This window comes from Epinephelus lanceolatus, chromosome 14 (genome assembly GCF_041903045.1).
Source record: "Epinephelus lanceolatus isolate andai-2023 chromosome 14, ASM4190304v1, whole genome shotgun sequence".
Taxonomy (NCBI): domain Eukaryota; kingdom Metazoa; phylum Chordata; class Actinopteri; order Perciformes; family Serranidae; genus Epinephelus; species Epinephelus lanceolatus.
The window spans coordinates 1,643,456-1,671,210 of record NC_135747.1 but is presented as its reverse complement, the minus strand read 5'-3'; the positions used below and the strand labels follow the sequence as shown (position 1 = coordinate 1,671,210).

At 40.5% G+C, this 27,755-nt stretch overlaps 1 protein-coding gene across 7 annotated transcripts in view; it reads left to right on the top strand.

Moving 5' to 3' along the window:
- The window catches only part of slc37a1 (solute carrier family 37 member 1), a 105,310-nt gene that overhangs the window by 74,239 nt on the left and 3,316 nt on the right, over positions 1-27,755 (top strand). For 5 of the 7 annotated variants that reach the window (XM_078174271.1, XM_078174272.1, XM_033617346.2 and 2 more), the window contains 9 exons: positions 1,953-2,027; positions 6,238-6,360; positions 10,984-11,074; positions 13,469-13,531; positions 13,752-13,837; positions 14,295-14,343; positions 16,562-16,635; positions 16,745-16,823; positions 24,085-24,182. In XM_078174271.1, the coding sequence (XP_078030397.1) occupies positions 1,953-2,027; positions 6,238-6,360; positions 10,984-11,074; positions 13,469-13,531; positions 13,752-13,837; positions 14,295-14,343; positions 16,562-16,635; positions 16,745-16,823; positions 24,085-24,182 (738 nt within the window). Of the gene's footprint in view, positions 1-1,952; positions 2,028-6,237; positions 6,361-9,533; positions 11,075-13,468; positions 13,532-13,751; positions 13,838-14,294; positions 14,344-16,561; positions 16,636-16,744; positions 16,824-24,084; positions 24,183-24,403; positions 24,469-27,755 lie in introns of those variants that run through there. The other 2 variants (XM_033617347.2, XM_033617348.2) reach the window with 2 other exon arrangements.

Sequence of the window (27,755 nt, the reverse complement as noted above, 5' to 3'; positions counted from 1 at the left end):
AGCTCATGTCTCCACATGTGTGTCTCTCAAACAACAGCTGTCTGATGTGGCAGCAGTAGGTTCACACATGCACACATACATGGGCATGCAATCGTATGCGCGGCTGTCAAGATTTACAATGCCTTTGTGACTGTGCAATAAAAAGACCTTTAAAGAAATGAAACTATACAGTACAGGCCAAAAGTTTGGACACACCTTCTCATTCAATGCGTTTTCTTTATTTTCATGACTATTTACATTGTAGATTCTCACTGAAGGCATCAAAACTATGAATGAACACATGTGGAGTTATGTACTTAACAAAAAAAGGTGAAATAACTGAAAACATGTTTTATATTCTAGTTTCTTCAAAATAGCCACCCTTTGCTCTCATTACTGCTTTGCACACTCTTGGCATTCTCTCCATGAGCTTCAAGAGGTAGTCACCTGAAATGGTTTCCACTTCACAGGTGTGCCTTATCAGGGTTAATTAGTGGAATTTCTTGCTTTACCAATGGGGTTGGGACCATCAGTTGTGTTGTGCAGAAGTCAGGTTAATACACAGCCGACAGCCCTATTGGACAACTGTTAAAATTCATATTATGGCAAGAACCAATCAGCTAACTAAAGAAAAACGAGTGGCCATCATTACTTTAAGAAATGAAGGTCAGTCAGTCCGGAAAATTGCAAAAACTTTAAATGTGTCCCCAAGTGGAGTCGCAAAAACCATCAAGCGCTACAACGAAACTGGCACACATGAGGACCGACCCAGGAAAGGAAGACCAAGAGTCACCTCTGCTTCTGAGGATAAGTTCATCCGAGTCACCAGCCTCAGAAATGGCAAGTTAACAGCAGCTCAGATCAGAGACCAGATGAATGCCACACAGAGTTCTAGCAGCAGACCCATCTCTAGAACAACTGTTAAGAGGAGACTGCGCGAATCAGGCCTTCATGGTCAAATGGCTGCTAGGAAACCACTGCTAAGGAGAGGCAACAAGCAGAAGAGATTTGTTTGGGCCAAGAAACACAAGGAATGGACATTAGACCAGTGGAAATCTCTGCTTTGGTCTGATGAGTCCAAATTTGAGATCTTTGGTTCCAACCGCTGTGTCTTTGTGAGACGCAGAAAAGGTGAACGGATGGATTCCACATGCCTGGTTCCCACTGTGAAGCATGGAGGAGGAGGTGTGATGGTGTGGGGGTGTTTTGCTGGTGACACTGTTGGGGATTTATTCAAAATTGAAGGCACACTGAACCAGCATGGCTACCACAGCATCCTGCAGCGACATGCCATCCCATCCGGTTTGCGTTTAGTTGGACGATCATTTATTTTTCAACAGGACAATGACCCCAAACACACCTCCAGGCTGTGTAAGGGCTATTTGACCAAGAAGGAGAGTGATGGAGTGCTGCGGCAGATGACCTGGCCTCCACAGTCACCGGACCTGAACCCAATCGAGATGGTTTGGGGTGAGCTGGACCGCAGAGTGAAGGCAAAGGGGCCAACAAGTGCTAAACACCTCTGGGAACTCCTTCAAGACTGTTGGAAAACCATTTCAGGTGACTACCTCTTGAAGCTCATGGAGAGAATGCCAAGAGTGTGCAAAGCAGTAATGAGAGCAAAGGGTGGCTATTTTGAAGAAACTAGAATATAAAACATGTTTTCAGTTATTTCACCTTTTTTTGTTAAGTACATAACTCCACATGTGTTCATTCATAGTTTTGATGCCTTCAGTGAGAATCTACAATGTAAATAGTCATGAAAATAAAGAAAACGCATTGAATGAGAAGGTGTGTCCAAACTTTTGGCCTGTACTGTATATTTATGCAGTGTTTTTAAAGATTTGTCTTCAGAAAGAAACAATGGATTTGGAACCGCAGACAGAGTAGGGATGTCAAAGTATAAGAGATGAACAAAAAAATTAAGTGAAACATGTGTGAACAATAATATAATTTTTTCCCTCCTCAAGCAGGTTCCAGCCAAGAGTTGGAGTGGTGTAAATGGACACACTGGGGTGTATCTGCAGTACAAGGACAACAAAACCCAGGTGTGTGTCACTGGGTGTATGATCATGCAGTGTGTATTGTACATGTGATCCTACTGTTGTATAAACATTTTTCAGCTATGCACAACTTTAAAACCCCTGAAAATGTGTTTAAATATTTTTTTCACTTTAACATTATATATTATTGAGGACATAAGCAACAGTTAAAGTTTAAAAAGGGTATTTAGGGTATTATTTATTTATTAAGAGTTTAACGCTCAAAAACTGAGCTAATATGCTTTGTCAGGACTGTGTAGGTTTAATCAGATGTGACCAAACACACACACACACACACACACACACACACACACACACACACAGTCATCAGATTCTGATTCAAGTGTTGCTGAATCCTGATTGGTGCACAGCAGTATGTCACATCACCTTTTTCCAGTTGAGTCCCACATACATTCAACCAGGCAGAAGAGCACAGAGAAAAACATGATTAGGAAAAAATCTGTCAAGTGGAATAACTAAACCAGTAAATGGTGTTCACGTTTGAGCCCAGTACTTAAAGCAAGAAACTGATTGGAAAAATGTAGTTTTACCCAGAGACATTTTTATTGTCAGTTAAGGAGACCTATGCGACATTTAAAGCATATCTATGATTCAGAGTCTGGGCCAGGGCTGGCTGCACACAGCTCTCAACGTGGATAACAGTGCAAACAGTGCTAACAGCAACAGAGCTAATAGTGTTAACCTGGGGGCAAACTGAGGGTGGTCGTTATGCTTCCGCTGACTTGAATGAGGATAAAATTAATTAATTTTGCCAATGGCAACACGTGATTTACCCGTAAGTTATAACTCTCAGTTTTGTCCATTGCAAAAATTGGCTTTAAAGCCTAGTACTTTGCCTGGGGGCTTGCTTTACATGCTAAATAGTTATTTACTTCTATATTAGTGCTCTCTGTGGCGTGTAGAGCTCCTTTGAAATTGCATCTGTTATTGTTTTTGAGCATATTAATCTAAGTCCCACAGACAAGTGGCCAAACCAGCCTCAGAGATTAGACGAATTAAACAGTTTAACTATCTGATTGCAGTTTGCAGTCCATTGAAAACATGATCAATAAATGTGACATTTTGGATTCAGTCGAAGAGCTACCTTATTACATTAACAGTTATCTTATCATATATGAAAACAAGAAATAACCAGAAGAACTCTTAAAATCATTGACAGCAATAGAGTATGAAATTTTTTTTTCTTCCTCCCAGCACTGTAGTAAATTGCATTTAAACATGTCATTGTAATCCAGACTCCATTTGTAGATACAGACAAAAACACAACAATTTTTAGTTTAAGGTGATTATACCCTCATGAAAACATTGTTATAGATATTATATTAAGGTTCTGCTAATATATGCCCATAAATCCTACACACTGGACCTTGAAAGCACTGGTCTATATGGCAAACACTGCCCATCCGTCACACAAAAGTCTAGATTAATGCTTGTATTCAGTGTTTACAGTTGGGGTCAAAAGTTTACATGTTTGCTATGGCTGTCATGAGTTTCTAATAACTTCTACAAGTCATTATCTGTGATTTTATGACTGGAACATGTACTATTTTGTCAAAAAAAAAGGTTAATCAAATTTGGTTCTTTAGTGAAATTATTATGGTTCTCCTGGAAATGTGACCAAATCTGCTGGGTCAAAGATACACATACAGCAATCTGAATTATCAATTTTGGTGATGTAGAAAGTTGTGTCAAACAAATTTGCTTTGTGACATGACTTCCTAACTTCCTGTGAATGATTATGATTGATGATTGATACAGCTGGTGACATCTCTGAATTGAATAGGGCTTGTTTGATACACTCAGTTTCAGCCACAAACACTACAATGGAAAAGTCAAAGGAGCTCAGCGTGTTTCTGAAAAAGTAGATCATTGATTAAGACAAGTCAGGAAAGTCACTTGGATCCATTTCAAAGCAGCTATAGGTCCCAAGATCAACCGTGCAAACAATTGTTTGTATGTGTAAAGTGCATGGCACAGTTGTGTCATTGCCACCATCAGGAAGAAAACACAAGCTATCACCTGCAGCTGAGAGAAAATTGGTCAGGGTGGTCAGGAGACAACCAAGAACCACCAAAAAGCAGGTCTGCAATGAATTACAAACTGCTGGAACACGGGTGTCATTGTTCTCAGTCAAGCATGTTTTGCATCACTATGGGCTGAGAGGCTGCCACGCAAGAAGGAAGCCTTTTAGCGGAAAGTTCTGTAGTCAGATGAAACAAAAAATGAGCTTTTTGGCCACAATGACCATAAATATGTTTAAAGGAGAGAGGGTCAGGCCTTTATCTCTAGAACACCATACCTACAATTAAGCATGGTGGTGGTAGTATTATGCTCTGGGCCTGTTCTGCTGCCAGTGGAACAGAATGGAATAATGAAGGATTACTTCAAAATTCCTCAGGAAAACCTCAAATCATCAGCCAGAAGGAGACACAGTTGGGTATTTCAGCATGACAGTGATCAAAAACATTCATCAAAAGTAGTAACAAAGTCCTGACTTAAACCCCATTGAGAACACGTGGCCTGTACTGAAAAGAAAGACTGTGTCAAAAAGCCAGTGAATTACTTGAACTTCACTGATTCTTTCCAGAGAAGTGGTCAAATATTTAACCAGCAGCTTGTTGGGAACTTAAAGATGGCTACAAAAAGTGCCAGATTGAGAGGAAAATGGCCAAGGGACAGTTACTTAAATATAGGTATTGATATATGTATATTTTTGACCCTGCATATTGGTCACATTTTCAGAAAATCCATCATGAATTCATTAAAGAACCAATTTATTGAACGTTTCCTTGTGACATAGTATGTAAAAATAGAAAGTTTTAGAAGCTATTGAAAACACAAGACTACCACGATAAGCATGTTTTTTACAAGTGTATGTAAATTGCTGACCACAATTGTCAGTAATTGGTTACTCAGTTAGATAAGAGAATCTTTTATTACACTTCAAATTACAGTTTGGCAAAGTCACCTCTGTTCTGCTCTTTCATTTATTGTCACACAATGTGTCAGAGGTCACCATTCCAATTATCCTTAAAGAGGCAACAGATAGGATTTGTTTTTTTTAGCTTGGTGTTGCTCACACTGTCGCAACGACCAAATTGACTGTGGGGATCAGAGATAATCAAAATGTAGGCTGTAAAGCCACCACTATACCTCTATCTAATGTAGAATGAGAAGGTGGACACTATACTAAATAAATGAGTAAAGAGACTGAGCAACAATTATCAGATTTATCTAAAGAAAAAACAAATAGTAATGCAAATAATTATAACAGAATGCACAGTACCAGTACAAACAACTCACAGTAAATTATACCAAGATGTACAGTATCAGTACAAACAACAGTAGACACGTAAGGGATAATGTATAGTGAGCCAGTGACTGTTGAAAAATAACTCCCGTCTGAGGGCTGCCGTAGAATGGCAACAAGGATGTCAGCCGACCAACACTCGCTACCCGGTCCCTGGTTGCTGCGATTTGCGATGCTGGCCAGCTAGGAATTAACTAGCAGCCAGTACAGTACAGTCCTCTCTTGTCTAGCTAACATTTAGCCGTGTAACTTACTGATCCATTAGAAAGAAAGCTAGCTGGACATCGCCTGACTGAGGTTTACTCTTGTTTTTCCTCTTCTTTTATCACTCTCCTTTGCCTCCTCAGACAGAGGAGCTCGTTTTCTTTTGCTAGGCCGTTTTTCACTTGTTTCCAAACTTTGTCCGTCTGCCATTGTGCTTGTGACTCAACTATCTCATGTCCAACTCCTCATAAGGACCAGCTCCAGTCCCTGATTGGCTGACCAACCAGTTTCGCAATACATGACGCGTTTCCTGCCATAAAGCAGATTTTTTCCGCGAAATTTCGCGCCCGATGGCAGAAGCTTATTGCAAAGATTGCAAAGCCACTAAGTAACCTATGTAAATGCTGATAGTCTGATTTTACTGTGGCCACTACCCTGTGCAGCCCACATTATTTTCATAATGATATATTTAGGAAAAAATGCTATTTGTTGCCTCTTTAAGTTTCTCCATCAACTCAATTGATTTGGGTTAAAAACCACCTAAAACATGTAAAACCTTACCCAAAGGTGCTGTGAACTTCTATTTACTGTTCAGTTAGTAGGTGAACGGGGTTGTAGTACAGTTACACCTGCAGCCTCTGATCATCGCCTTGCTTCTCCCTCCCTCCATCTCTCTGTCAGAGCTACGACACAGAGCTGCTGTTGCCCCGGGACAGTGTGTGTGTCCCCACACAGCCGGTCGTGGTGGTAAAGAGAGAATCAGAGCCGTCCGCCATCAGCTTCATGGGAGCTCTACGCATACCAGTCAGTGACATGCACACACAGACACACACAAATCCATCATTAAAAACATCTGGGACCTCATTTATAAACAGTGTGTAGAGAAAAATATATGTGTGCACAGAGGCCAAAAATTGCATGTGCAAGAAATATTCTGATTTAGAAATCTTTTATATACTTTAAAACCGTGATTATCCCTGCAAGTGCACAATTTCCTTTTATAAATCCTAAATCAACTTGGAATTGTCCATCCATGAATCAGCCTCATATCTTGCCCTCAACTATAAATGGTCAGTGCAAAGCACCTCATTAACGCTGATGATGAGCCTGCTAAACAATGGTCCTTTACTGTGATAAATGGCAACAACTGAAAGACACTAGAGCATTTCTGTTTACAGCATTCAGACTGATGTCCTCACACCTTGCAAAATGGTTGCAACAATCAGTTGTATTGTCTTGTATTGTATGAAGGAATAATTATCAACAAACTGAAAATATGTAGAAGTCTTGGTTACATACAGTATATTTAACTTTATGATGCATATATCTCCCCTATATTAAACTATGTTGCAGGGATATGCTAACTGCTGACACGATACAGAATAGAGCTGTACAATGTTTGCCGGGGGTTCATAGATTTGTTTCTGTTTCAGCAATTCAGGTAAACATGGGCTGTGTACCAGGACTGGTGCAATGAAAATGTGAAATGATCTCACTGTGGAACTGTCTAATTAAAATAGCAGAGGGCAGAATAAATAGGAAGGTGTTTATGTGGAGTAAATCCCACCGTTATCCATGGGCAAAAGAGCTTTGTTAAATTTTTTAAGAAGGTGGACATAGTATGTATTTACAGAAGTGACTTGTGCTGCAATGTCAATTCTATTAAGAAGAAGCTGTTACTGAAATCTGAAGAGAAATGGTTCCAGAATATTCTGACAGTTCCAAAATTAAGGACATATATGTGCATATAAAGCAGAAGTTTGTGAGTCCCATTTTCTTTTATACTGCGCAAACTATGACATGAAATGGCTCGTCTAATCCCTGACTCTCCTGGTGCTCAGATGTTCAATTTTTATGTGTTTAATGTTGCCAGTTTTGTGGCAAAAGCCTGGAAAAGAAGGCAAGAAAGTTTGTTAAATTATTATTTTATTTTTTTTTCAGTGCCAGCCAGTAAATGCCTCACTGAGTGATCCATGAACTTGGTCTTGCACAGTAATGTTCTGATTATGTACAGAGCTTTTGTTGCTTTGCTCCATTTTCCTTCCTTTTAATGTTGTCTGAGAATACGCACATTGGGCTCAGGTCCTTTATTATTTTGATTTTATGGTGTCTTGTAAGCCCATGCAGGCTGGGCATAACTGTTTACATGACACAATAATAAAAAATCTGTTCATTTGTTTATTCATTGTATCCCCAACCCTGGGATATCATTTTAAGATATAAGTTTAATAGGTGAACACTGTTTATTTATGTAACTTCATTGTGGTGAACTTGGCCTGCATTATGATTAGGAATCATATAAGGATAGGGAATGTAATGATTGTGTAAGAGCTGACAGTGGCTTTACTTCCAGACTTTGCTAATGACTGGAGAAAGCAGTGTGTGTGTAGCAGCCACAGAAGTGTCTCCAGTGACAGCACAGCAGTGTACCCTGTAGCCATTTTACACACAAAAACTGAAATTGCACTTGGTGATATATGCACAGTAATAGATAGATATTATTGGAAACTATTGATGCTTTGGGGCCTAATTACAGAAAAATATCCTAACTGCTCATCTTAATTTAAGTTTCAAAAATAGGAAAAATCCCATCTCCCTATTACAGAAGCAATTACTAAACCCATGGCTGTGTCTTGTCCAATCTCACACCTCCTGTCTTATCTTAAGAAATCCTAACTGTAACTGTAAATTTGATTCTTCAATTGGCACTTCTCCTGTCATACCTGGATAGCTAGCTAGCTATCATTGACAAAAAAGATGTGCCTTAAAAGTTTAGCTATAAGGAGTTGAAGGAACTTATATTGGTGAAGGAGAGGTAACCCCACCTTTTTGTTAAGTTTTCTTCTCAATTATTTAAATGAATGATTAATTCTAATTAAATTTTTGGGGGGCGTGGGCTTTTTGCCTTATTTATTTGACAGGAGAGTTATAGTGTGAAAGGGGGAAGGAGAGAGAGGGAATGACATGCAGCAAAGGGCCGCTGGTTTGAATTGAACCCTCAGTCAATGTGGCAGGGACACAGCCTTTGTACATGGGGTGCCTGCTCTACCAGGCTCTGCCTAGTGGGTACCCCTAGTTTTTTTTTTTTTTTTTAAAGCATCATCATATGGTTTCAAATTTCAAATTTAATCAGTGTATTTTGATGTCCATTGTTTCCCATCTTCATTTCCATGCAGACCTAACAACAGTGCTGCGGCCAATCTTGGCAGATACTTTAAATTTAGGACAAGGTCTGTGCCACCTTAAGGACTCCAAACTTGTGAAATCCCCAAGATAGGATGGTTCTATAATGGCCTAAGATAAGATTGGATTATTTTTCCAAATGTTGCAGGAAACATATTTCTGTAATAACAAAAATCCTAAATGTCATCCTAAAATGACATTGGATAGGATTTCAAATTTAGAAAGTTTCTGTAATGAGGCCCCCAGGTCTGCAGTGCTATTTGATGCCATCTTGTATCTCTACAACTGATGATGATAGTTTAATAAGTAAACATGGTTGAGGTAAAAAAAAAAAAATAAATAAATAAAAAAGAGCCAGACTTTCTTGAATCCTGCCACCTGCCACATCCTGCCATCATCCAGCATTTCAACAGCTGAGCACATGTGTCAGTGTCAAACAGTCCGGCCCTCTGGTCTGTGGTCCGAGGGTGACGAATGTGATGGTAAGACAGTGCTAATGAAATACTAAGCGGGAGTTGATTTAAGATTTTAGTTGGCGTATGTCTTTTATAACTTTCACAACTCCAAAGTCCATCCATCCCCTCCATCCAGGTTAAGAGTCTGGGTGTCATCCTCGACCATTGTCCTTTGAGGGCCACATCAATAATGTGACACAGTCTGCATACTGTCACCTACGAAACATTAACCATCTTCGCCCATCACTTACACCTCACAGCGCAGCCATCCTCATTCATTCTTTGGTTACATCCTGTATTGATTACTGCAATTCTGTCCTCTTTGGTCTTCCTCTCAAGTGTCTTCATAAACTTCAGTTGGTCCAGAATTCAGCTGCCCGTATCATAACCAGAAGCCCCTCCATGGATCATATCACTCCTGTTCTCCGGCACCTTCACTGGCTTCCTGTTAAATATCGCATTGATTTCAAGATTCTGCTTCTCACCTTCAAGGCCCTTCACAATCAAGCCCCTTCCTACCTGTCAGAATTCCTCCATATCTACACACCCTCCCGTACTCTAAGATCCTCTTCTGCACTCCAACTCATATCACCATCTGCCAGCCTGTCTACCATGGGTTCTAGAGCCTTCAGCTGCTCTGATCCCCACCTCTGGAACTCTCTCCCTCACGACATTCGCAATATTGACTCCCTTTCCACTTTCAAATCCCTTCTGAACACACCTTTTCAAGCTGGCATACTCAGTCTGATTTAATAGAGACACACATACTGATGATGCTTTTATTATTTTATACACTACCTAGTGTTTGTAATTATGATTTTGTCTAGTCATTTTATTAACTTTTATTGTATATTACTGAATTGTTTGATCTCTGGATACATTGCTGCTTGTTTTGGTTACTGTGTCTTGTAAAGTGACCTTGAGTGTCTTGAAAGGTGCCTATAAATAAAATGCATTATTATTATTATTATCATTATTAACTGAAAGGTGCTTATGGAATAGCTATGGTTCACTAGCACAAGCAAGGTAACACTGCTTCCTTCAGTTCAACTTCTGCGTTCCTGTCTCCAATATATTCATACACATAGGTCGGAGTTACTGTTACTGGTTTGTTTTTATAAATTCCAACTTTTGCATAAGAAGTGGCATACACCTCTTTTAGGCGACAATTTGTGCGTACGCGACAGTTATAAATGAGACCTCAGCTTTCCTACTTCCCATCATGGACCATGGTCCAAGCTAATGCACTTTAGGGCCATCCTGAGTATTGCAAGGCAGAGCTTCTTCTGTTTCCCCCGCTGATCTTACTGAGCATCACAAAGTCAGTTAATGAGATCTAGTCTCTGGACATCACAGATGTGCTGTTACTTAAATCCTGCAACAACTGATTTTTGGGAGCAGCGGTGAACACATCATTAACATATCACCTGCTAAGTTATGTCGAGTTTCTGGCGGCCTGATGAATGTAAGTCCATTTTTCACTCTATTTTAGCTCTGTTTTTTGTCTCTACCAGCTTCTTTGTCTGCTGATCGATGCCAATCAGGTTCATGTAAAATGGGTTTCAGACCCACTCTGGTTAAACCCTCGAGTCTATGAAAAGATTCTCTGCTGTTCCAAATGTCAGTGGTCTCTAAAATATGTTGTGGTAACATATTCTGACAGATGTGTGTGCCTCTGTATCAGTTAGGGTCCATAAGATCAGAGGTTGAGTGAGACAGGTATCACTTAGTCAAAGAACATCTTCTCTACCAACAACCTCATATTAATGCATGCTGTTTGTGTGTGCAGGGAGTGGTCGAGTTCTCTTTGTGTCTGCTGTTTGCCAAGCTGGTCAGCTACACCTTCCTCTTCTGGCTGCCACTCTACATCACCAAAGCAGGTGAGGACCAAACACAGCTACAACCAGTAATGTCCTTCTGGTTAGTCTGATTCTCCATAGAATTCTAACTAATGAACTAGAAAAATGTCAACATATGATTATTCCATAGAATCCTTGATGTTCAAGACTAAACAATAGCATACTATTCTGTATCTGCTTGTGGCATTGAACATCAAGGACATATTTAAACCCAGGGTGCCCTGTTTTTAGAGCTGCATAAACTTTAATTTTCCAGATCACACATGCATCGTGCCCCAAAATTCAATGTGACCTACAGTGCATTCAGAAAGTATTCAGACCCCCCTCACTTTTTTCACTTTTGTTATGTTGCAGCCTGATGCTACAATCACTTAAATTCATCTTTTTCCACATTAATCTACACTCAGTACCCCATAATGACAAAGTGAAAATAGAATTTTAGAAATGTTTGCAAATTTATTAAAAAGGAAAAACTGAAATGTCACATTGGCATAAGTATTCAGACCCTTTACTCAGTGCTTAGTTGAAGCACGTTTTGCAGCAATTACAGCCTCTAACCTTTTTGGGTATGACGCAACAAGCTTTGCACATCTGGATTGGGGGATTTTCAGCCATTCTTCTTTGGAAATCCTTTCAAGCCCAATCAGGTTGGATGGGGACCGTCGGTGGACAGCCATTTTCAGGTCTCTCCAGAGATGTTCAATAGAGTTCAAGTCAGGGCTTTGGCTGAGCCACTCCAGAACATTCACAGAGTTGTCTCAAAGCCACTCCTGTGTTATGTAAGGTAATTGTCTTGTTTGAAGGTGAATCTTCAGCCGAGTCTGAGGTCCTGAGCACTGTGGAACAGATTTTCATTGAGGATCTCTCTGTACTTTGCTCCGTCTTCCCTCAATCCTGACCAGTCTCTCAGTTCCTGCTGCAGAAAAACACCCCCACAGCATGATGCTGCCACCACCATGTTTCACTGTTGGGATGGTATTGGGTAGATGATGAGCTGTGCCTGGTTTCCTCCGGACATAACGTTTAGAATTGAGGCCAAACAGTTCAATTTTGGTTTCATCAGACCAGAGAATCTTGTTTCTCACAGTGTGAGAGTCCTTCAGGTGCTTCTTAGCAAACTCCAAGCGGGCTTTCATGTGTTTTGCACTGAGGAGAAGCTTCCGTCTAGCCACTCTGCCATGAAGCCCAGATTGGTGGAAGGCTGCAGTGATGGTTGTCCTTCTGTCTTCCATTTAAGAATTGTGGAGACCACTATGCTCTTGGGAAGGTTCAGTGCAGCATTGAGAGGCACCTGAGCGGAATTTGTTGTTGCAAAGGGTCTGAATACTTAGGCCAATGTGATATTTCAGTTTTTCCTTTTTAATAAATTTGCAAAAAATTCTAAAATTCTATTTTCACTTTGTCATTATGGGGTACTAAGTGTAGATTAATGTGGGAAAAAATGAATTTAAATGATTGGAGCATCAGGCTGCAACATAACAAAAGTGACAAAAGTGAGGGGGATCAGAATATTTTCTGAATGCACTGTTTTTAGGTATCTTTGGAAACTCGGAGATCCCCTCCATAAGACAAAGAAAGTTCCATAGATTTGAACAGTCAGCCAGTCAGGTTCCTCCACACCAAAGTGGAAATCAGTTTCTTTGTAGAGCTGGCTTTGTGCTAGGGGCATTGTTATAGGACTGTCATTCAAATCCAGTTCTAGGTTTGAAACAAATCTTCACTTAATAAAAAGAAAGGGCGCTATATTTTGGCTTTTACTCCAGGACATGTTCCAGCAGGAATCTGATCTAAAATTGGGAGGAAATTTGCAACATCGGCAACCAAGATTACATGTTTCCCTGACGTTAGCATGTAGCTACATGCAGCAGTGTAGGCTACATAATGTAAACACTTGAAGCAGCGTGACTGCAGTAGATCCGGCACATTATGACATCATACTTAAGTCGATTGGAAAGGGAGTGTTCAAAACGGAAGGAAACCAGAGGTTTTTACCTCTTTACTCGAAACTTTGGCCATGTTGATTTTGAACATACTTCACAACACAAAATAGGACACAAAATATGGAAAAGCATAGTAGGTCCCCCTGAAATACCCATCATCAAGACTTGAACTAATGTGGAGACAGAGTTAAGCAGGCCTTTCACTTAGCATCTTTATACAGTATTGCAACATTATTTGTAATATGATCACCAAGATGACGCAGTACCTCAGCCTGTCAGCTCTCTGTGGCTGCCTGAGTAATGTCACATTGTTATTGTGCCGTATAGTGTGAAGGCAGACCAACCCTCACATTTTACTACCACCGCTCATGTGTCAGACAGAAGACTGTGTCACAAACAGTAAATTAATTGTGTTTCTTTGTGTGTGTGTGTCTGTGTGTCTGTGTGTCTGTGTGTGTGTCTGTGTTTGTCACAGCTCATCTAGATGCCAAGAAGGCTGGAGATCTCTCCACCCTGTTTGATGTGGGAGGAATAGTGGGTAGGTGCTTTTGTTTACATTTTCCTTGTATCCTTTGTGTGTGCGTGTGTGTGTGTGTGGGCGCGGGCAGGCAGGCGGGCATGTGATTTTTCTTCCCACACTCACTTACTCCACTCACTGTCACTTACTTAGAATTTAGTTCTGTGCATTATGGTTAGTATGAAAGACATTATCCTGGCTCATTGGCTCTCTCTTTTTTTGTGCATGTATGAACCCACAGGTGGGATCTTGGCAGGAGTGATATCTGATAAACTGGGGAAGAGAGCCACCACCTGTGCAGTCATGCTGCTGCTGGCTGCTCCCACAGTAAGTTTCCACTGCACTGCTACGCTCATCCACAGTCCAAAGTCAGAGTCAAGACATCTGGCTCAGTGACTTCTAGCACTTCTTCATTAGGTCTATTTCACTATTCTGTGGCAAGTAGCATGATAGACACCAGCCGGGAACAGAAATGATTGATAAATAGATCAGGAGCCTGCTGAAAGTGTTTGTGCCTCTTTTTGCATCAGCTCCCCCTGCTGTGTGCCACTTTAAGCAAGCCAAATGTGTGTCTTTGTTTGAACTAGAACACTGCCAGGTTACACAGCATCTGTTGTTTATGATATACACAAAGAAGACCAGGCATATTTTCTAGTTTCTGATAATTAAAAAAACAAAATCCAGATATGCTCTTTGCACTTCAGCTGAATGTAACAGGCTGCTGCTAATGTCTTTAGACATGTGAATTATGAATGTGTGTTTATGCTTTCTCTTTGTGCTGCAGCTGTATGGCTTCTCCATGATCAGTGAGTTTGGGCTGGGGCCAACCATTGGTAAGAACCAATTCTCATAACATTTTTCTGGTTCTCAGATGTGAAAAGTGAGGTTTTCTGAATATAATGAATAGCTTTGGGTTTTTGGGTCCATTGATCAGACAAAATGAAATATCTGAAATAACCACTTAGTGTTTGAGGACTTTGTGTCAGCCATTTGTTGTTTTTGACATTTTATAAGCCACGATTCATCAGTTAAAGAAAACAGTGACATAATGTGTGTAAACAAACATTTAAAGGGTTTTTTTTAGTAACAGGCCTAGTTAATGCCTAACCAATATAGTTTGAAATGTAGGGCATTGGTGGCTTAGTGGGTAAAGCAGGTGTCCCATGTACAAGACTGTTGCTGCAGCGGCCCGGGTTCGAATCCAGCCTGTGGCCCTTTGCTGCATGTCATCCCCCCTCTCTCTCTCTCCCCCTCTCACACTTACCTGTCCTGTCCATTAAAGGCAAAATTCCCCCAAAAAATGTCTTTAAAAAAATAATTTGAAATGTGTGTTTAACCCACGGATGTAAACATGTTCTGTATCCAGGCAGTCTATTGATTCTTGTTCTAAAATGTTTCTATTTCTTTTGACTGAGGTCTCTTTAACACTGTCTTAGAGTTATATTGCATCAACACAAAACACTAGGGGTGCACGTTATGAATATTTTACAGCCGATGCCAATTTTACCTGCTTCTAATGGTCAATATTGATAAGATAACCAATTATTTTACATTTTTATGCCTTGGCACCAATGATAGTTGAGGCCAGAGGCATTATGTTTTCGGCTTTGTCTGTTCATATATACGTCCCATTCTCATGAACGTGATTTCTCAGGAATGCCTTTAGGGATTTTTTTCAACTTTGGCACAACTGTTCACTTGGACTCAACAAAGAACTGATTAGAATTTGGTGGTCAAATGTCAAGGTCACTCTGACCTTACAAAACATGTTTCCGGCCAAAACTCAACAATTCACACTCTAATTTTGACAATATTTCACCCAAAAGTGATCTATTTTTTCTAGTAAAGTATATTCAGAAAAATTCCCCAAACAAACTTTGTTTTTTTTAGAGCATTTTGCCTAAAACTTACAATTGAGTGCAATCAGCATAGTGTGTCAAAACAGACATGTCAGTGGGTTATTGAGCCTTTTTGCTGTGAGTTTGTTTGGACCGTTAAAAGGCGCGTTGTTGGATTTGAGCTGTTGCTGCTGTGTGAACTCATGCTAACCTGGCGGACACTGACCATTTGCAGGAAAGACAGCAGCTCTGAAGACAGTCCTGCGGCATGTCTAACCCATAGATTTTAATAATACCTAGATACTGGACCCCAAGATAGACCTGGTCATTCCAATGGAGTTGCTTGCCTGGTGCATACACCAAAAAACATTTTCAAGCTTCTAGGTTTACTTCTGCTCAATGTGGCCCACTGAATATGTGCCCAACCTGCAAGTTCCTATTCGGTGGATAGACTTTACATTGTGATGGAGTCATGGATTTTTAAAACTCTTTTCTCAGCTTGAGAAAGGTTTTACAAATATAAAACCACCGTGGATCAAAAAATTCAGAATAAAAGTCATATTCTGTCATGTCTGTCATAATTGACACATTGCAGTTTGAGGTGTCCTGTCAACAGTTTTACATAAATGTATTTTACAGTGGTGGCCTATGGGGAAAATGCTTTTTGGGCTGCAGGGAATTTTTTTGCTGCACTGCAAGTTGCACTGAGAAAAATTGGCTGCAAGGATGAACTAGGATTCCTGGTTTTCTGATGTGGTGGGGACTCATGTGGTGGAGGTCAGATCGTCGGCACTATCATGTTGTCTTCCTCTGAAGCTGTGCAAGCCATCCACACTAGCAACATGTTTGGTTCTCTAGTCAGCATGCTGCACTTGTTGTTATTCTTTTTCTATGTGTACTGCCATCTACTGTGTCAGGGTGTGTTGATGCTGCCTCACAATGTGCTGGAGGGGATCAGTAAATGTCAGTGATACAGTATGATACAGCTGAGGATGAGCAGCAGTATAATTATCAGAACGCACACTGACATCTGGGGAAGCATGTCTGCTCCATGTCTACACCACGTTGTTCCAGACCAAAGTAGTATTATATTTATCAAAAATCTGCATATTTTCAGCTTGAGGTGCACAACTCAGTTACATTAGAGCACAGGTGGCTGTAGGAAATCTATAACTGAAAACCAAGGTAAAACTAATCAGTCTGTGTTTCCCAGGCATGCTGTTAGTGTGTGGAGGCCTAGTCAATGGACCATACGCCCTCATCACAACCGCAGTGTCTGCTGATTTGGTAAGCATGTTTAACTCTAATTCCAGACTACTAAATTCGTACCTCACTGTTAACTCAATATGCACGTGCCCCCTCACTCATACCTCTCTGTTTTGACGTTTGACCCTAGGGGACCCACAAAAGCCTGAAAGGCAATGCCAGAGCATTGTCTACTGTCACTGCCATCATCGATGGCACAGGATCTGTAGGTCAGTGTCACTGATTGACAGACATTTAATTTCCTTTACTGAAACACACACAATAAAGAAGCCAGCATACACATTTATAGGCCCCTTTTACATTGCCTGTTCAAGACAGGAAAATGGGGCCTTTATGCCACCTTGCTGTTCTGTGTTAAGGTACAGTTGCGGAATGAGGGGACAGAGGTTTCTCACCTCTGAGCCAGCAATGGCGGTAGTAACAGCCCTGAAACGAGGTCTGTGTAAAAGGAACAGCTGTCAGGATGCGACTATAGGTGGGGCGAGTGTGACATTTTCATTACTTATTATGTTGCTGACCCACCACCGGGGGATTAAAAGTTGCGAGCAGCAGATATTAGGCAACTTAACTTAGCAGAGGAAGAAGCTAGCAGCTAACATCTAAATCAAATCAAATCAACTTTATTTATATGGCACTTTTCATACAACAGTAACACAAAGTGCCTCACAGAGGTTAAAAACAGCAAAGAACCAAAACAGAAAACAAAAAAGAAAAGAGAAAACCCACCCCACATAGAGATACATAAATATACACATGCACACACACACACACACACACACACACACACACACACACACACACACACAAGCTCACACCCACACACACTAGCTATCACTAAAGAGACATGGCCGAGCACCGAGACCTGAGTCAAGGAAAAAGCCACATCTGGGGGCCGTCCACACTGAGAAAGCCCACGGTCCACGGCCACAGGGAGTGCCGCCGCAGAGACCACCCCAACCCAGGCAGACAGGTGGCTCCACACCGAGATGCAGTGCCCTTCAGCCACCCAGGTCAGAGCTGTCCACGGGACAGCACCCCCATCGGTAGACCAGGAACAACTCTCAGTGTGGTAGGCCCCCATGAGGAAACACTGGGGCTAAAAACTGAGGGACTAAAACAGTAGGATAGGACAAAAGGTATAAAATTAACCAAATAAACAAAAAGCTATTTAGCTCATAAAATTAAGTTAATAGCTAGGTAAGAATGATCTAAAAGAGACATAAAATGCATCAAAACTAAAACCTATAACTAAAATAACAAAAGATAAAGATTAAATGAGATAAGAACGTAAAAAGAGGAAGTGTAAGAGCATTTAAAAAAAAACAACAAAAACAAATAGATAAATCGGTTAAAAGCCTGATAAAAGGAATTTAAAATAGATAAATAAAGAGATCAGTTAAAAGCCTGATTAAAAAGATGAGCCTTGAGCCTCTTTTTAAAAACATCAACAGTCTCTGCAGCCCTGAGGTTCTCCAGCGGGCTGTTCCACAATCAGGGGGCCATAATAACTAAATGCCGCCTCCCCGTGTGTTTTAGTCCTAACTTGTGGTATGGTTAAAAGGCCTGTGCCGGAGGACCTCAGGGTCCGCGAGGGTTGATATGGTAAAAGCAGGTCAGATAAATAAGAAGGCCCAAGACTGTTAAGACATCTAAAAACTAATAAAAGAACCTTAAAAGCGCACGGGGAGCCAATGCAGCGATTTTAAAACTGGTGTAATGTGCTCCCGCCCTCTGGTCCTTGTCAGCACTCGTGCATCTGAATTCTGTAATAATTGTAGATTTGAGATGCTCTTTTTTGGAAGACCAGAGAGCAGGGCAATACAATAATCTAACCTGCAGGAGATAAAAGCATGCATCAGCACCTCCGTGATGGCCTGAGAGAGAAACGGGCGGACTCTGGCTATATTCTTAAGGTGGTAGAAACCTACCTTTGTTATGTTTTTAATATGTGGAATAAAACAGAGCTCAGAGTCAAAAATCACACCCAGATTTTTTAGAGATTGTGTTGGTGTAAAATCTTGTAGTTTTGGTAAAAGTTTCTCTCTCTCTGGCCTTCAGGACCAATGACTAAAACCTCTGTTTTGTCCTGGTTGAGATGCAGGAAATTCACTGCTATCCATGACTTTATGTCTAAAATGCAGTTAAAAAGGGCATCAATTGGCCCTGCGTCATCAGGAGACACGGCGATGTACAGTTGCGTATCATCAGCATAACTTTGAAAGCTGATGCCGTGCCTCCTGATGACGTCTCCCAGGGGAAGCATGTAGAGATTAAAAAGAGTTGGACCTAAAATTGACTCCTGGGGAACTTCCTGAGGAACAAGTATCCATACTTACAAAGAAGTGTCAATCAGTAAGGTAAGAGACGAACCAGTTAAAAACAGTACCAGAGAGGCCGACCAGGTGCCTCAGTCTATTTCATAAAATGTGATGGTCTACTGTATCGAAGGCGACAGTTAGATCCAGTAAAACCAAGACTATGAGTTTATCGTTATCTGAATTGCACCTGATGTCGTTTCAAATCTTTAAAAGGGCTGTCTCAGTACTGTGGTTCATCCTAAAACCAGACTGATACTTCTCTAAAGTGTTATTTGTATTTAAAAAATCATTTACTTGGGTAAAAACCAGTTTTTCTAAAATTTTGCTCAAAAATGGTAAGTTGGATACAGGCCAATAATTATTAAAAATCAATCAATCAGTCAATTTTATTTATAAAGCCCAATATCACAAATCACAATTTGCCTCACAGGGCTTTACAGCATACGGCATCCCTCTGTCCTTAGGACCCTCACAGCTGATCAGGAAAAACTCCCCAAAAAACCCCCTTTAACGGGGGAAAAAAACGGTAGAAACCTCAGGAAGAGCAACTGAGGAGGTATCCCTCTTCCAGGACGGACAGACGTGCAATAGATGTCGTACACAAAAACGTTGGGGTCTAAATTGCTCTTCTTCAGAAGGGGCTTCACCACTGCCATTTTCAAGGAGGTCGGGAAGACACCCGTCTGAACAGAGCAATTCACCGTGTACAGTAGCTGTTCCTCAAAGAATCCATAAAATGTTTTAAAAGACGGTGTGGGAATTGGGTCTAAAAGCCAGGTTGTGGGCTTTACTTGGGAGAAAACTCCAACTCGACCAATCTGTTGAGATAAATGACTGGTTCTGATGTCATTGATTTTACTTCTGACGTGGTCTGCAAATTCCTAACAAAGGGCATTGGTTGTTGTCTTAGGCGATCTGTTAAAATTACTTTGTTAAAATATCAATTGTGAAGAAGAGGAATTTGGGATTGTTTTTATTGTCAGATTAGTTTTTTGAAGTGGGAAATTCTTGCCTGTTTGACTGCGTTATTGTAGGTTTTGAGATGTTGACGTAATATTTCGAAGTGGACTGTTAGTTTTGATTTTCTCCATCTCCTCTCAGCACTCCTGCAGTATCTTTTCAGTTGTTTGATTTCCTTAAACTACATGCACGAATGACTGCAAATTGGGGAGAAAATGAGGTCCAGGAGCTTCTTACTCTCCAAGCAGAAGACGAAATCATACCGCCATAAAACAGATGGTGAGGGATGGGCCTTTACTAGAAAGGCTGGCAAGTAAGCTTCAAGAGCAAAACCATAGAAACACAATATGACCATCTATCATGCAAATTTACCAAAGGACAATATTAAAACTACTGGATGTTTAAGGCTGTTGTTATCCAAAATGTTTCTAGCTGTCAGCAAAATACATAAAAAGAAACAAACCAACACTTTGTTAGTCCTTCTCTTCATACTTTTTAAAATTCTCTATCCTGTCTGTAGCACTCAGCCCAAGTCGACTGGTTCCACTAGAGACGTAAATCTTTTAAGAAAACAAAACACAAAAAACATATAATATTAAGTTGTTAAAAGGCTTAGTAATTTCCTTAAAAAGCTCGTCACTGTCGTTTTCATCAAATGTTACTTAAACAGAAGAAAACAGTGCATTTATTCAGAGCTAATTTTAGCAGTGGATTAATCCACATTTGGTGCTCTAGTTAGTAGAGCTGTAGACTCCTGGTCGACCAGTCGATTATTTGGTCGCTATGCTCTCATCTGACCAAATTCTCATTAGTCGAATAATCGCTGTGTTACTTTAATAAGGAGAAAAGTGCTACATCAACAGCTTTCCAGGATTAATCCATTATTTCCTGCGGAGGGGGGACAGGCAAAGTTACCTGTGAAAATGAGGTTGTTTTCAAAACACCCCCGTTGTTGACAGAAAGTTGAACTCGCCCACCCTCATGCTCAGCATCGCGGTGACGCAGACCTCCTGTCTGTTTCTGTAAGCTGAAACCATTTCCCTCAGTGGAAACGAAGCTTGTATTTACTTGTATTTCACAGATAAGAAACAATAAATTGTGAAGACAGTAAAGCCTCCACTAAAATAGCGTTTTAAGTCGTGTGTGATTTATCCTTCAGGGATTTCTCCTGGCTTCATATGAGCAGAGGAAATCTACGCTCGTCGCTAGGCTAATGTATACAATGTAAAATGCCATAGGCTGGCGCTAATAACGTTAGCATGTTGTATTTACTTGGAAAACGTGTTTAGTATAAGACAGTTGTTTTGTCCGTGAATGTTGTGGGTTGTAATGGAGCCAAATTATGTGCCGTTACCTTTGTTAGATGTTGCTGTTGTCCCTGGTTTTATATGAGAACAGGAAAAGATCACTAGACGCTAGGCTAGTTTATACAGTGTAAAACACCATAGACTTGTGCTAATAACGTTAGCATGTTGTATTAGTGGAAATGTGTCCAGATAAAGACAAGTGTTTGTCTGTCAATGCTGCGATTTATAGTGAAGCCAATTTGCATACTCGTAATCCCTATTAAGTAGGGATGCACCGAATATTCGGTAACCGAATATATTCGGCCGAATATTCGGAATTGCAAAAAAACACACATTCGGTATTTGGTGGAATAAGTGAAAAGCAAGGCCAAATAATAGCGGCTTGTTTTGATAATGCAATCAAACAGAGTGCGGTGACGGACGGAGTAAAATGTCGGCAGTGTGGCGATATTTTAATCCGTCCGTCACTGCACTCGCATTTGCGACTAAAAATAGTTTTGTGCGGGCAAAATAAATCATTCAGCAGGCTGTGTGAGTACAGATTTCAACCAGCAGCAGAAACGAAACGGTGCATCCCTACTATTAAGCCATATTTAATGTGTGTTTTGAATCAACTATATAAATGAAGTTTGATTTGAACTAAACTTTACAGCACTTAACACAGTCCTCCACCCCTGACTAGTGCTTTGGAGGTGTAACTGCAGAGTGACAGACACACCACCACAGAAGTAAAAATAACGTGCAGCTTTTTTAAAAAAAAATTTCCACGACTAATCAATTAGTTTAAGATTATGTGCGATTTTAGTCGACCAAGATTTTCTTTGGTTGACTACAGCCCTACTAGTTAGTATTTGGGGCTGCAGGACAGTGTACATTAGCCTGGTGAAACCATCCTAATCTCACGAGCTCATATTCTGTTTCGTTCTGCAGATCAGTCTGGCCATATAATCATTAAGGCGCATTCTGGCATCGGTTAAAGCTTACCAGGCCAATCACAACTGTTTATTACTTTGGGGCGGGCATGTCATCAGAATAGGAGGGACAAGGAGCGGAGTGAATGCATTTCGTAAACAACCAACATGGCTACTGATTTTGAAACTGCGAAGGTAAATGTGTCGAATGAACTGGCATGTACATTTTCTTTAAAAGCAGAGCAAACGGCTGCACTGGAAGCTTTTATTGAAAAAAAGGATGTGTTTGCCGTCCTTCCTACGGGGTTTGGTAAACGTTTAATTTACCAACTGGCTCCGTTGATCGGGAAAAAGATGGGACTCAGTGAAAACCCAGTGGCTATTGTTGTTTCTCCGCTAGTTGCTCTCATGGAGGAGCAGGTCAGGGAAGCAACCACGGTGGGAATCACAGCCATGCAACTCGGAGTCCACAGTGAGGAGGAAATCTGCAAAGACAGCAACACTCTTTCCCAGACATCATCACAGCTTATCTCCGCTGCAGCTTGCTGGTCTGTTTACAGTGGCGTTGTGCTAGCCTACGTCACACGTTTCGTTTACTCTGATTGGTTTTCCGTCTTTCCAGTTGCGTGAAGGGGCACTTTGAGTGACAGCCGTTGATACCGCCCCTCTGAAATAGAGGAAATGTACACTCCGTGTCCAAACCCATTCGCGTTTTGCGAATTGGGTCTGGCAACACCAGGCTAAGTGTTTATGGGATTGAGTCAAAATAAACTACTGTGTGTGTGTGTCTATGGTAATGAAGGAACATGTCACCCAGGTAGGGGTGTGCCATATCTTTTTTACAATAATACTGGTATGATTTTTAATATCATATGAAAAATTAATTTCGCGATACTCTGATATTTCAACTTGTTGGCATATTGATGTCATACTGTTACCCACGGCAACGACAAGCATGGCTGTTAAGTATTATTATTATTATTACCAACTTTGCGGTGGTTCCAAACAAAGAAGCAGCTTCAGTAGTGTGAAACAAACGATGGCGTCCTGAAGGTTTTATGAACAGCCCTGGACTTCTCAGACTCTCTTAAGCTACTTACCGCTTAGAGGGAACTCATTCAGCGGCTGCTCCAGCAGCAGCACAGCGTCTCACAGCAGTCAGTGTCTCAAGTGATTTTGTCATAAACTTTTGGTAATGTAAACTTATGTGCCACTCGTAGCTCGACAAAAAACTACATATGTGAATGTGCAATAGTTATCATATCAGAACAGCCTGTTACATGTTACAGCGTGACAATTAGAGGAGAAATGGCAGAGCATAAAGGTCCAGGTTGAAAAAAACGCAATAGGAAATCACCTGTTGATTTATATACATAGATTCCAGGGTACATTTTTTGTATTTGTACTTTTTGTATTTGTTGTACTATTAATATTGTATACAGAATCTCAATCACACTCTTGAGTTACTGTTGATGTTTACAAACTAAAGAATTAAGAGATCATTTTAGTTCAGTTTTTACTGAATATTTGAAGGCAAACTGTTTGACTGGCATGTAAAACTGTATAACGTATTTTGTTGCAATTCTATTTTCTTAAATTAGTAATAAAATATATATTTTTTACTAATTTGTCAAGAATATTGTTATTGCAAAAATACCCTGAAATATCGTGATATTTTTTAGGGAGATATCGCCCATTCCAACACCCAGTGCAACAATCTGGCTCACTGATGTGTTTTTACGAGTTTTTGGACAACAATGGAGCTCTATGGCACAAAGGAATTGGGAAATTAGACATAAAATTTCACCACCGTCATCTCTTATTTATATGTTTAGTAGTGATCATGTCTGTTATTTATCAATTAAATGTATAATTAACCATTAAATGTAAGATTCACTTGTAGTTCAACCTGTCCCAGATCCTTACAGATTGGTCATTCAAGTGTTGTCATGCTGCTTGTGTTAATGCTGTCAGGTGCAGCACTGGGCCCCCTGCTGGCTGGGCTGTTGTCTGCAGGCGGCTGGGATCAGGTCTTCTACATGCTGATGACTGCTGACTTCCTTGCTCTGTTGGTGAGTGCTTAAAAAACATAAACAACAGGAATTATCACTAACAATAATAGTAGTAGTTCTAAATGCTTGTCATGAAGCTGTCATTAAGCTGTTGCACCAAACAACACTCTTAAATCAAACTACTGTCCTACTCATAGTGATGCCACAATATGTGCGTGTGTGTGTGTGCGTGTGTGTGTGTGTGTGTGTGTGTGTGTGTGTGTGTGTGTGTGTGTGTGCAGCTTCTGCTACGGCTTGTGACAAAGGAGCTGACCTCAACTAAATCCCGTCCCATCTCCACTGTAGAGTGAGTCCTGCTTGTCTCCTGCTCTTCATTTGACTCAGCATGCTGTTTCTGTTGGATGTTCTTGCTTTCCTTCCAGTCCTTTACACCCTATATCTCACAGATCCACATTGTGGATAATTTTGATTTTATATTTGAATGTTGGGCTGTGGTTTCAAAAAAGTTTTCTTCACTACAGTACATTGAAAACTAGTATTAGCTAAATGTTTATTTTCACAGAATCATTACGGTACGTGCTTGCAGCGTTTATCCTGTAAATTAAATTTTTTCCAGCTATTAGTACTAATAGTAATAGTAGCATCCCTGTAAGACACAAGAGTGACAAGTAGGATTTGCAGGAATTTGGTAGTTAATGTAAGCAATATAAAAAAGTATTTTCTCTCAGACATTTGTCATCATTAAAGTCGCCGTTATATATATATATATGCAGCAAGCAGCAAATACCTTTGATTCTACTATTCTGTCATTTTCAGTTTCATTAATAAGATGATGGCAGAATTGTCTGGTTTTGAACTAGTTATTTGAATAGACATGAATACCATTTTGGATCAAAGTTCTGCATCGGGTCAGGTACCCGTGGATGGATGGTATTTTGTCTGTAAAGGCAAACCACAGACACAACACACCAACTTCAGTGAACTAGTGGTCCCCTGCTGTTTCGCCACCGACAGTTGACCAGCATGTACGTTCTGCACTTTTGTGAGGAAATACATCTCCATACCAGCAGACACCAGTAGTCTGTAATTACCATTCAAAAAAGGGAAACTGGAAGATGGTCTTGGCGCTAGTTAGCCAGTTGGCGCATTAACAAAACAGTTCAGTGTTGAAAGAGCAGAGCATATTTACCATGCATCAGTCAACAATAACACAAACCATCAGGAAATGTTTCTGCGTAAGAGCTCAGTGGATGAAGAAAAATAATCTGACCTTATGGAATAATTTTGTTTTGGTCTCACTCCCTCTTGACTTAAGCTCTTTGTTTACTTTCCTCGCTTCTGTTTCTCTCCTCGTGTTGAGCTGAACTGACAATCAGTGATTTCATTCACCCATGGGCTCCGCCGTCTCCAACGGCTGAATCAGCGATAAAAAAATGTCAAGGGCCAACGGTGCGGGACGCACTGCAGCGACAAGGGCCATGGACGCTCACTGATTGACCAATGACCGACCAACAGCTTGCTGTGTTAGGGCCTATAAAGGGATTGATTTTTTAAAGTAGTGTTGTATGAGGTACTTATTCAGGGCAGTCGTCACGCCCCCAGTTTGGAGAAGCAGGCTGGAGTCCAATATAAATACTAAGCAATATACTGCTGTGGAGGGGTCAGCAACAAAATGTTATTTAGCCACCTAAAAAACTCTATAACAGATTAAGTGTACATTAGATTGAGACTATTTGTACTGCTTTACCTTTCTGCCAGAAAACATGTTCCAATGGGAAAATTGTTATTGGTTTCAGATCCACATCTATGCTCTCATCAGAGCCACCAGAATCCATTGACAAAAACTAGAGCACTCGGAGAGCGCGAGAGCGCAGACCTCCGCCAAGCAGCTCAGATTTCCCATCATTTTATTATTTTATCCACTTCGCTTCAACCGATCACCACCAAAATTTTATCATCTGTTCGTTGTCCCATTATCAACCTTTCCTGAAGATTTCATCAAAATTCGTTCAAAACTTGCTTCGGATCAAAGAGATGCGCCCTGTCACTGTCAGCGCAGGGCTGACAGGGCACCCTCTGCTGAGAAGAGAGAGAGAGGAGAGGAGAGGAGAGGAGAGGAGAGGAGATGGATTGTAGGTCTGTTTGTAAACGGGGCTTCTCAGACCGTCATGGATTTCCCCAAAAAACATCTCTTAATGCACGGTAGAGCGCTGTTTTTTTTTTTTTTTTTTCCAAAATCGCCTTGACATCCAGTAAATCGCCTGGCAACCCTCCAATCGCCAATATAAAGTGCCGAAGCCACACCCCTTCCGGTGAAGCTCATGGGACCTTAGATCTGAAAAAATATGAATGGCAGTGAATGAGGAGAGAAATATTATTTTTTGGTCCTGTTTGAATTGTGACATGAAATCCAAATATGTCGTTAATGAATTTAAAACATAAATTTTAAGGTCAAGAAAGTCATACTTTGTGGTAAAACTGTTGAGATATAAGCTTGTGAAAAAAACGTAATTAGAAAAACTACACAGGAAGTGGTCGCGTATGTGACGTCATAGCTTTCGCTCGCTTCCTGCAGCTTGGAGTGACTGCAACCTGGCACAAAACACACAGACATCTTCAATCATAAATCGATTAATCATAAAACAGTGGAATTTCAGCTGCAGGAAGTGAGCGAAAGCTATGACGTCACATATGCGACCTCCTCCTGTGTACTCTTGAGTCTTTCTAATTAAAAAGCTTATATATCAAGTTTTACCACAAAGTATGACTTTTTTGAGCTTAAAATTTATGTTTTAAATTCATTAACAACATATTTAGATTTCATGTCGCAGCTCAAATGGGAACAAAAGATAATATTGCTCTCCCCATTCACTGCCATTCATATTTTTTCCGATCTAAGGTTCCATGAGCTCTACCGGAAGGGGCGTGACTTCGGCACTCTATACAATTTGATCGCTGATCATCCCAGGCCTACTGAACACAGAAGCTGCTGGTCAACTGACATCTACTGTATGTAATGTCTATGGATAAGTACCCCATACAACCCCACCTCAAAAAATCCAAATTATCCCTTTAATTTTACTTCCTGGTTCAGTTCTGGGTTAAACAAAGAACACACAGGTTTGGATCATGGGTGTTGGATAATAAAAATAATGAAATAAGATAGTAATGATAATAATAATAATGGTAATTTAATATATTTTCTTGACATTTTAATCCTCTGACTGCTTGCTCGGCTCTGTCTTCTGCATCAGCTGGAATATGAGAGCTGCTTCAATTAGATGCGTCACTAACAGGCTCTTTAACTGTGGAGATGTGCTGCTTAATGTGAGAATAAGCCAAAAAAAAAAAAAATTGATTTAAATCTCCTGAATTACTGTAGCTTTGAAATATTTTATCTTAGTTTCACTTGTTTATAAAATGTTCCGATAGGATCTCTTTAAATGTGCTGCCTAAACAAGTTATTTGATCATTGCATGGTTATTATAGGATTTGCAGTTCCAGATCAGGCCATGGAGTCGGGTTGTAGACAAATTGGTCATATGTCAAGTTGCTGGTGTGGGAGCGGGTCTTGAATATCGGACCAGTGCAGGACACTGTTATGGATGTTCTTGGTTGACTGAAAATTTACAG